Source organism: Pollachius pollachius (genome assembly GCF_949987615.1).
Source record: "Pollachius pollachius genome assembly, chromosome: 9".
Classification (NCBI taxonomy): Eukaryota; Metazoa; Chordata; class Actinopteri; order Gadiformes; family Gadidae; genus Pollachius; species Pollachius pollachius.
Window position 1 is genome coordinate 11,299,790 of NC_136942.1, and position 11,123 is coordinate 11,310,912.

Below are 11,123 nucleotides of genomic sequence, written 5' to 3' on the forward strand. Positions count from 1 at the left end.
CATTGACTGACCTATATCATTCTTGTTCTTCTTTGATACTAATGATCCGTAAATCTGTCCCACTGTTCTCTACATAATGTCTTCATGACTCCCAGAAGAATCCATTTGAGTCTCTTCTTCTGTTGTCATCTCTCCCTCAGTGGCAGGACTGTAATTTAGTCCTCTTCTCTCCTCCTCTTCCCTGTCTCTCTGATAATCTGTCTCGTTGTCATGTTTATAAGCGGCCATGATGTCTCTCTCTCTCTCTCTCTCTCTCTCTCTCATTGTCTCTCTCTCATTGTCTCTCTCTATGTCTCTCTGAGTCGCTCTCTCCATTTAATTCAAAAGAGCTTTATTGGCGAGGTAGAATGTGGAAAGTCTTTCTCTGTCTCGGTTCCCAAGGATGTCTTTTGTGTCGTTGGTGCTGTGGTAGCAGAAAGCTAAGGTAGCAAAAGGCTCACTTCCTGTTGTGATTCCTCCCAGCTGGATAACGTGGACGAGCAGGCCGCTCAGATCCGCAGAGAGCTGGACGGACGGCTGCAGATGGCGGAGAAGCTGGCTCGGGTAACCTGTACTCTAGGGACTACTGACTACTGACTTCTAACTACTGACTACTGAATACTGACTACTGAATACTGAATACTAACTAGTACTAGAACTACTGACTACTAACTTGGACTACTAACTACTGACTACTGACTAGAACTAGGACTACTAGCTAGAACTAGAACTGCTCACATTAAAACTACAATAGAAATTCTACAACCATAGCGACGTGTATCAACCAAACACCCAACTACAAACACCAGCGTGTCCGACCTCTAGGAACTCTGTGACCTATGAACTCTGTCCTGTGACCTGTGTGACCTCTGTCCTGTGTGACCTGTGACCTCTGAGCTGTGTGACCTCTGTGACCTCTGACCTGTGACCCCTGACCTGTGGCTGTAGGAGCGGCGGATCCCGCAGCTGGTGCTGGGGGCCACTGAGCTGCAGTACGTGGAGGAGCTGCGAGGGGCCGCAAACCTGCTGATGTCCAACCTGGAGAGCCTCCCGGTCTCCAAGGGGGGGCCCGACCTCAAGACCAAGCTCAAGCGCTCGGCCATCAATGCCTCCTTCCTGGACCTCGGAGAGGAGGCGGGGGCGCTGTCCAAGTCCGAAGTGGTCCTGTCCTTCACTCTGGAGGTGTGTGTGTGTGTGTGTGTGTGTGTGTGTGTGTGTGTGTGTTTGTGTGTGTGTGTGTGCGCGTGAGAGCAACAGCAGTGTTGGATTGCGGAGCCAGAAATGCAGAGATTCAGACAATATGTTGCGATGGAGGTGGTGGGGGTTCACAGTGTGTTGTGGCGGAGGTGATGGAGGTTCAGACAGTGTGTTATCTCCTGAGGTGATGGAGGTTCAGACAATGTGATGTGATGGAGGTGGTGGAGGTTCACAGTGTGTTGTGATGGAGGTGGCGGAGGTTCACAGTGTGTTGTGATGAAGGTGGTGGAGGTTCACAGCGTGTTGTGATGGAGGTGGTGGAGGTTCACAGTGTGTTGTGGTGGAGGTGATGGTGGTTCAGACATTGTGTTGTCTCCCCAGGTGATGGTGGTGGAGGTCCAGGGCTTGCGGTCTCTGGCTCCTAACCGCATCGTCTACTGCACCATGGAGGTGGAGGGCGGAGAGAAGCTCCAGACCGACCAGGCTGAGGCGTCCAGACCGCAGTAAGTCTCCTCCACCAGGTCTCCTCCACCAGGTCTCCTCCACCAGGTCTCCTCCACCAGGTCTCCTCCACCAGGTCTCCTCCATCAGGTCTCCTGCACTAGTTCTTACCCGGTAAACTCCAGACTTTACGCCAGGGGCCTAGTGCGGTTCACAGTGCATGTGTGTCAGGACTATCGGTCAGCTCCACAATAAGTGTCCTCCCTTCACACTCACATCTCTAGCATATAATTATATCATTATTAAATGATTAAAGCGTTTCACTAAGCAGAATAAGTGAATAGAAGGAAGTGAGGTTATTCAAGACTATTTCCATGGAAACCAATCAAACGTCTCACTCTTCAGCTGCTCAGGTCTCTAGAGGAATCAAACCTTGAGCCCCACACACACACACACACACACACACACACACACACACACACACACACACACACACACACACACACACACACACACACACACACACACACACAGATTAATAAACACACGCACACCACACAACACACACACAGGTATATAACGTGTGTGTGTGTGTGTCGGACTGATTGGACTATAAATAAATGGCTCTCGCTGAAATCACCTGGTTGCCCTGGAAACAGAGAAGGTAGGTTTTTCCCCCTGCCTGGTGGGAGAGAAGGGACCTCTGACCTGGCTCTGACCCCACCCTGACCCCACCCTTACCCCACCCTGACCCCACTGTGTGTAGTATAGTTTTGTGCTTTAATAAAGGTTACAAGTTGTATGTAGTAGAAGTGTGTTGTAGAGGTGTGTGTTGTAAAGGTGTGTGTTGTGTGGGAGTGTGTAGTAGAGTTGTGTAGCAACGGGTGTGTGTGTACTAGAGTTGTGCAGTGATGGGTGTGTGTAGTGACGGGGTGTGTGTTGTGCGGGTGTGTGTAGTAGAGTTGTGTAGCTATGGGGTGTGTATTCCAGGTGTGTGGAGCAGAGGTGTGTAGTGATGGGGTGTTTCTAGTAGAGTTGTATGTTGCAGGAGTGTGTAGTATAGTAGTGTAGTGACGGGGTGTTTGTTACAGGTGTGTGTAGTAGAGTTGTGTAGTGACGGGGTGTGTGTTGTGTGGGAGTGTGTAGTAGAGTTGTGTAGTGACTGGTAAAAAAAGGTTCTATATTGGAACAGCCAAGCTAACATATCTGCATCACACATATAATGAACTTCTTTTACATTGACTTTCTTGAATAAACTTATTCGCTTAATCATGATGAAACGGACAATACAAAATAAAATGAATTTCATTTTCAACTTCATCGAGCTAACAAAAATGACATCGCCTATTCTCCTCACTGGTGCCCACCCACCGGCCGGATTCAATGTGTAGAGGGAGAATTCCTGACCTAATTTGAGCACATAGGGACCTCTTTCTCTTAGACAAGTTATGCAGAAAATAGTTTTCTGTACCAAACACATGTTAAATTTGACAAAATGTACGCAGCTTAGGCATACACCTCACTTCAGAAAACCAGGTCGCTCTCTTTTTGAAGCATAGCAGTTCTTTACCTATTTTAAGTATTTCAATAAAACTACAATAGAAATTCTACAACCATAGCAACGTGTATCAACCAAACACCCAACTACAAACACCAGCGTGTCCGACCTCTAGGAACTCTGTGACCTATGAACTCTGTCCTGTGACCTGTGTCCATAAAAACATCCCCACAACCCAGATATATCCCACATATAAATCGTACACCTCACTTGCCCATCCTCCAGTTTTATGGATGTCACATTCAAACACCTTTTTGGCCACTCTGTTGTCATCCATCCTCAACAGCCTGTTCCACAACCTCATAATGCACACACTCCAACACTCCCTACAGGAGTCCCACCCCATGTCTCCGGTTGTAGCTGGTATTGGTGCGAATTTATGAACATCCATAAAATATCGGATGGCCCTGTTTTGGATTTTTTCATTCACTGGATAGTTTTTATAACCCCAATCCCCCGCCACATAGTCCAACACAGGACACACACAAGCCTGGAAAAGTTTGGTGTATGTAGAAAAACCAATATCCTCTAGCATCTTAGTTTTACCTACAACTCCACCAGGAGCTCTGCTGGCTGACTCAGAGAGAACTGTAGTACCCTTTGTGAAATGCATATGTTCATCCAGGTAGAATCCTAGGTATTTATAACATTTTGTATAGTTCAGCTTTTTTTCTCCGAAATGAAATTGAAATGTACTAGTAGCTGAACGAGGATTTCTAAAATGCATTATTTCTGTTTTCTTTTCATTGATGGTCATTCTCCATTTACTGCATCAAGCTTCTGCACATGAGAGCATTCTTTGCAGATCTTCTTCTGAGTCAGCCATCAAAATAATATCATCTGCATATAAAAGTACACTAATGTTTTCCCCTCCAAACTGTACCCCACATCCTAATGATTTAATTGTACTGGCTAGATCATTTATATACACAGCGAAGAGAGTAGGCGATAAAGCATCTCCCTGCTTGACACCAGAGGAAGTGAAAAACCAGTTTGTAAGAAATGCATTCACCCTCACACATGACTCAGGTGCACTGTAAAGGGTACAGATTGCATGATAAATCTGTGAGCGGGTGCGTTTAGTAGAGTTGTGTAGTAACAGGGTGTGTGTTGCAGGTGTGTGTAGAAGAGTTTTGTAGTGACGGGTGTGTGTTGCAGGTGTGTGTAGTACAGTTTTGTAGTGATGGGTGTGTGTTGTGCGGGTGTGTGTAGTAGAGATGTGTAGTGACGGGTGTGTGTTGCAGGTGGGGCACCCAGGGAGACTTCTCCAGCACCCAGCCGCTGCCCTGCGTGAAGGTGAAGCTGTTCACCGAGAGCACCGGGGTGCTGGCGCTGGAGGACAAGGAACTGGGCCGGGTGAGAGCTCACCCCTCACCCCCTCACTACACCCTCACCCTGTCACTACACCCATCACCCCCTCACTACACCCTCACCCTGTCACTACACCCCTCACCCCCTCACTACACCCTCACCCTGTCACTACACCCATCACCCCCTCACTACACCCCTCACCCCCTCACTACACCCTCACCCTGTCACTACACCCATCACCCCCTCACTACACCCTCACCCTGTCACTACACCCTCACCCTGTCACTACACCCATCACCCCCTCACTCCACCCCTCACTACACCCTCACCCTGTCACTACACCCATCACCCCCTCACTACACCCTCACCCTGTCACTACACCCATCACCCCCTCACTACACCCTCACCCTGTCACTACACCCATCACCCCCTCACTCCACCCCTCACCCCCTCACTACACCCTCACCCTGTCACTACACCCATCACCCCCTCACTCCACCCCTCACCCCCTCACTACACCCTCACCCTGTCACTACACCCATCACCCCCTCACTACACCCTCACCCTGTCACTACACCCTCACCCTGTCACTACACCCATCACCCCCTCACTCCACCCCTCACTACACCCTCACCCTGTCACTACACCCATCACCCCCTCACTACACCCTCACCCTGTCACTACACCCATCACCCCCTCACTACACCCTCACCCTGTCACTACACCCATCACCCCCTCACTCCACCCCTCACCCCCTCACTACACCCTCACCCTGTCACTACACCCATCACCCGCTCACTCCACCCCTCACTACACCCTCATCCTGTCACTACACCCATCACCCCCTCACTACACCCCTGACCCCGTCACTACAGCCATCACTCCGTCACCCCGTCACTGCATCCAGCAGCCCTCAGAACACCCAACACACCCCCTCACTACACAGATCACCCTGTCACTACACCCATCACCCCTCACCCCATCACTACACCGTCACCCCCTCAATACACCATCACCCCCTCACTACACCCCTCACACCCCGTCACCGCACAGACCACCCCTTTACTACACCCCTGTACTACAGGACATATACCTAGCCATGCCTGGTTACACTACACACACTGTATGTATCGATCCTCGAGTGTAAAGTATTGTAATGACTCTCAGTGTAAAGTATTGTAATGACTCTCAGTGTAAAGTAATGTAATGACTCAGTGTAAAGTAGCAGTAATGACTCTCAGTGTAAAGTATCATAATGACTCTCACTTTAAAGTAGCGGCAATGATCCTCAGTGTAAAGTAGCAGTAATGACTCTCACTGTAAAGTAGTGGTAATGATTCCAATCAGGTGGTCCTGAACCCGACCCCCAACGGACCCAAGCAGCCAGAGCTCCACCGCATGACGGTCTCCAAGAACAGTGCGGACTCGGACCTGAGGATCAAGCTGGCCGTCCGCATGGACAAACCACCCAACATGAAGCATTGTGGGTAAGGGAGTCAACACCACCACCGCGGATCTGATATTTCAGACAAACTCCTAAATGACTGTCCAACCCCTAATTGCCCCTTAATGACCTGTCACTTGACCATCCAACCCCTACCTGCTCCTTAATGACCTGTCTCTGTACTGTCTAACCCCTACCTGCTCCTTAATGACCTGTCTCTGTACTGTCAAACCTCTACCTGCTCCTTAATGACCTGTCTCTGTACTGTCTAACCCCGTTAGCTACATAACTAGATCCTAAGAGAGGTAAACCACCCCTCATTGGTCAGAGGTCTTTGTAATTATTAATCTGATCTTCTGTAGCCCCACTCTGATATGGGGTCACATGACTTCCATAACAGCTCCACTTCACGACTCCATGGCAACACAAAAAAGAGAAGAAATTGTCATATGTTTAAATAAGAAACCATGAAGAAGACAGAGGACCAATGCTCAACGTGAAGAGGGAGGCCGAGGTCCAGGTAGTGGTGTGGAGGCATAACAGCCAAACACACCCAGTAAAGGCCGTCCTCTAGTGGTAGAGGGAGGCATTTCAACCAAACACACCCAGTAAAGGCCGTCCTCTAGTGGTAGAGGAAGGCATTACAAACAAACACACCCAGTAAAGGCCGTCCTCTAGTGGTAGAGGGAGGCATTACAACCAAACACACTCAGTAAAGGCTGTCTTCTAGTGGTAGATGGAGGCATTACAACCAAACACACCCAGTAAAGGCTGTCCTCTAGTGGTAGAGGGAGGCATTACAACCAAACACACCCAGTAAAGGCCGTCCTCTAGTGATAGAGTGAGGCATTACAACCAAACACACCCAGTAAAGGCCGTCCTCTAGTGGTAGAGGGAGGCATTACAACCAAACACACCCAGTAAAGGCTGTCCTCCAGTGGTAGAGGGAGGCATTACAACCAAAAACACCCAGTAAAGACCGTTCTCTAGTGTAGAGGGAGGCATTACAACCAAACACACCCAGTAAAGACCGCCCCCTAGTGAGGGAGTTGAGACATTACACCAAACACACCCAGTGAGGCAGCACTCACTTCAGAGCTGGGGGTTCTGTTATGGGCAAGATCTGAATGAACACATATTGTCCTGTTGAAGATCTGAGAGTCTTAGAACCAAACTTAGAATCACACTTAGAACAACACATAGAACCACACTTAGAATAACGCTTAGAACAACACTTAGAACCGTGTGTGTGTGTGTGTGTGTGTGTGTGTGTGTGTGTGTGTGTGTGTGTGTGTGTGTGTGTGGCTCTGCATGAGGTCCTACATTGTGGGAGAGGAGGAGGTTAAGAGGAGGGAGGAGGAGCAGAGTGAGGAGGAGGAGGAGGAGGAAGGAGGAGGAGGAGGAGAGAGAGGAGGTCACAGCTGGTGCTTGTAACATTTGGAGCGTCTCCTTGTTGGGTCACTTTTTAATGATGCTGCTCTAATTGGTAGAGAGACCACACACACACACACACACACACACACACACACACACACACACAGTGTGTTTAGTCCCTCTAATTTTAAAGTGGCTCTCCAGCCAGTTATTGCATCTCAGTTGACCCCCCCCCCACACACTACACACACACACACACACACACACACAAAAACACACACACACGCGCGCGCACACACACACACACACACACACACACACACACACACACACACACACACACACACAGTGCCAATGGATGCTTGCTCGCTTTTAGAATCTGCAAAGAGAGAGAGAGAGTGGGGGGGGGGGGGGGAGAGAGGGGGGGAGAGGGAGAGAGAGAGAGAGGGGGAGAGGGAGAGAGAGAGGGAGGGAGACAGGGAGAGAGAGAGAGAGAGAGAGGGAGGGAGACAGGGAGAGATAGACGGGTAGAGAGAGATTGGTGTAATATATATTTGTGCAGCATCTAAGTTATGATTTAAACTTTAAACTTAAACTTTACTTTAGCGTTCACCCGTAATAGTGTATCAGGGTGTAGTGGTGTCATGTGTCCACCTGGGGGCGCTGTTGGCCTGTGTTTGACGCCCGCTCTGTTCCCCTCTTTCTCGGTGAGGATCTGTGGCTGCGTCTTAATGACTCACTGCTAAATTAAAGTGTTGTTTTCATCACATGCAGACGGAACGAGAGATTTATTTAAAAGCTTTCTCTGTTCTTTGACAGCTATCTGCATGCTCTGGGTCAGCGCGTGTGGAAACGCTGGAAGAGAAGATATTTTGTTCTTGTTCAGGTAAACAGAAGACCAACATCCACCGGTCTACCTCTTTAAATGTGTGGGACACTAAAAACATTAAGTGTCCCTCCCAACTGCTCATGTGTCACCTGGTTCACGCTGACACATCGTCATGATCACTTATACTACTCATACTATTCACAATACTTTATTAACCCCAATGGCGATGGTTTGGGTCACAGTTACTTTGCTATAGGTAAAGCAAAATAATAAGGCAAATTCAGCCCTGACCACTAGCACTGACCGCTAGCCCTTGCCACTAGCCCTGACCACTAGCCCTAGCCGCTAGCCCTGACCGCTATCCCTAACCGCTAGCCCGAACGACTAGCCCTGACTGCTAGCCCTAACCTTTAGCCTTGCCCACTAGCCCTGACCGCTAGCCCTGACCACTAGCCTTGACTACTTACCCTGACAGCTATCCCTGACCCCTAGCCCTGACCATTAGCCCAACCACTAGCATTAGCTACCTCCCCTGACCCTATCCACTAGCCCTGGCTACCTCCCCTGACCCTTACCACTAGCACTAGCCACAGCAACTACCTTGTGACTCGACCTGGGGGCAGGGGTTAAGAAGACGGGTTAATTCAACATGACCTCTGACCCCCCCAGGTGAGCCAGTACACCTTCGCCATGTGCAGCTACCGAGCGAAGAAGGCGGAGCCTCAGGAGTTGATGCAGCTTGACGGCTACACCGTTGACTACTGTGAACCACAGTCAGGTAGAAATTCACCTGTATCACACCTGTAAATACACATGTCAGGTAGGAAATATGCCTTTAAATACACCTGTAAACACCTGTAAATGCACCTGTATTACACCTGTAAATGCAACTGTATTACACCTGTAAATACACCTGTATTACACCTGTAAATACACCTGTAAACACACCTGTAAACACACCTTTCAATACACCGGTAAACACACCTGTCAGGTAGGAAATACACCTGTTAATGCACCTGTTAGTCCACCTGTTAGTCCACCTGTCAGTCATTAGTTGGTCCTGTCCACAGGTCTGCAGGGCGGGGCCGTCTTCTTCAATGCGGTGCGGGAGGGCGAGCTGGTGACCTTCGCCAGTGATGACGCGCAGGACCGGACGCTGTGGGTCCAGGCCCTGTACCGGGGCACCGGGCAGTCCTACAAGCCCGTGCCCCCTGCCCACAGCAGGAAGAACCACCCTAATGGCCGAGGAGCCAATCAGAAGCAAGCATCACTTACCGGTACGCCCGCCTCCTCTCTTAACGTGATGTTTCCTGTCATGTGAACGTCCTCCTGTCATCTGATTTTCCACCACACTGTGGTCCACCACCACCACCTCCTCCTGGTCCACCGCCTCAGTGGGGTGGGTGGGGGGGGGGGGGGGGGGGGGTGTTGAGGTGCGTGTGGGGGGCTGAACAGGCCCAGAGAGTTGTGGCGATAATGCTCTGATTGTTTGAGATGAGGTTCGGTTCCGCTGGTAAGACTAACTTCCTGCCATGGTCCCGACGTGAGGCAGAGTAATCAGGGCTCTCTCCCTTCTCCACGTGCCTCAATTCACCGCTAACCAACGTAAAACATCTCCTCTTGGGAAGTGAGGAAGAAAATAGACAGAAGAACGCCGCTGTTAGGCAGGGAGCCGCGTTAGACAAACTAATAAACTACAGGACTCATGCTGCTGCATCTACCACAGCTACTGCACCTACTACCCCCCAGCACATCTATTACATCTACATCTATCTATTACAACCAATCTACCACCTCTATCTATTAGATATCTATTACATCTACATCTATCTATTACAACCAATCTACCACCTCTATCTATTAGATATCTATTACATCTACATCTATCTATTACAACCAATCTACCACCTCTATCTATTAGATATCTATTACATCTACATCTATCTATTACAACCAAAATACCATATCTATCTATTAGATAGCTATTACATCTACCACATATATCTTTTATAAGTTATAACCGTCTATTTACCAATCTTATACCTCTATTACATCGATTTACATCGATTACATCTATTATATCTATTATATTCATCTATTACAACCAATCAACCACATCTATCTATTAGATATCTATTACATCTATCCATTATAACCAATCTACCATATCTATCTATCTATTAGATATCTATTACATCTACCACATATATCTATTATAAGTTATAACCATCTTTTACAACGATCTTATACCTCTTTATATATTATATCTATCTATTAGATATCTAATACATCTATTACATCTATCTATTAGATATCAGTTACATCTAACTATTAGATATCTATTACATCTTTTACATCTATCTACAACATATCCTGTCTCCTTCAGTCTCTAAATCTATATCTCTATGTCTACCGCACCTTCCCATATCTACCAGAACTACCCTATTTATACACATCTACTGAATCTCCCATGTCTACGTATCTGCTATAGTTACAGTTAGCTATACCTCCAGTTGTGTGGTAGCTTCTCAACACGGTGGAGCAGGTTATGGTGTGAACGTGGTGGAGAAGATGAAGTGATGGTGTTAACGTGGTGCAGTGATGGTGTTAAAGTGGTTGAGCAGATGTAGTGATGGTGTTAACGTGGTGCAGTGATGGTGTTAACGTGGTGGAGCAAATGAAGTATGGTGTTAACGTGGTGTAGTGATGGTGTTAACATGGTGTAGTGATGGTGTTAACGTGGTGGAGCAGATGTAGTGATGGTGTTAACGTGGTGGAGCAGATGAAGTGATGGTGTTAACGTGGTTTAGTGATTGTGTTAACGTGGTGCAGTGATGGTGTTAACGTGGTGTAGTGATGGTGTTAACGTGGTGGAGCAGATGTAGTGATGGTGTTAACGTGGTTTAGTGATTGTGTTAACGTGGTGCAGTGATGGTGTTAACGTGGTGTAGTGATGGTGTTAACGTGGTGGAGCAGATGTAGTGATGGTG

General features: G+C 48.2%; 1 protein-coding gene across 1 annotated transcript in view; it reads left to right on the plus strand.

The window, feature by feature from the left end:
- The window catches only part of cadps2 (Ca++-dependent secretion activator 2), a 64,076-nt gene that overhangs the window by 18,026 nt on the left and 34,927 nt on the right, over positions 1 to 11,123 (plus strand). The window contains exons 4-11 of the mRNA XM_079743888.1: positions 463 to 543; positions 928 to 1,161; positions 1,558 to 1,679; positions 4,420 to 4,531; positions 5,834 to 5,973; positions 8,124 to 8,190; positions 8,803 to 8,911; positions 9,204 to 9,410. Coding sequence (XP_079600014.1) covers positions 463 to 543; positions 928 to 1,161; positions 1,558 to 1,679; positions 4,420 to 4,531; positions 5,834 to 5,973; positions 8,124 to 8,190; positions 8,803 to 8,911; positions 9,204 to 9,410 — 1,072 coding nt within the window. The remainder of the gene's footprint in view (positions 1 to 462; positions 544 to 927; positions 1,162 to 1,557; positions 1,680 to 4,419; positions 4,532 to 5,833; positions 5,974 to 8,123; positions 8,191 to 8,802; positions 8,912 to 9,203; positions 9,411 to 11,123) is intronic.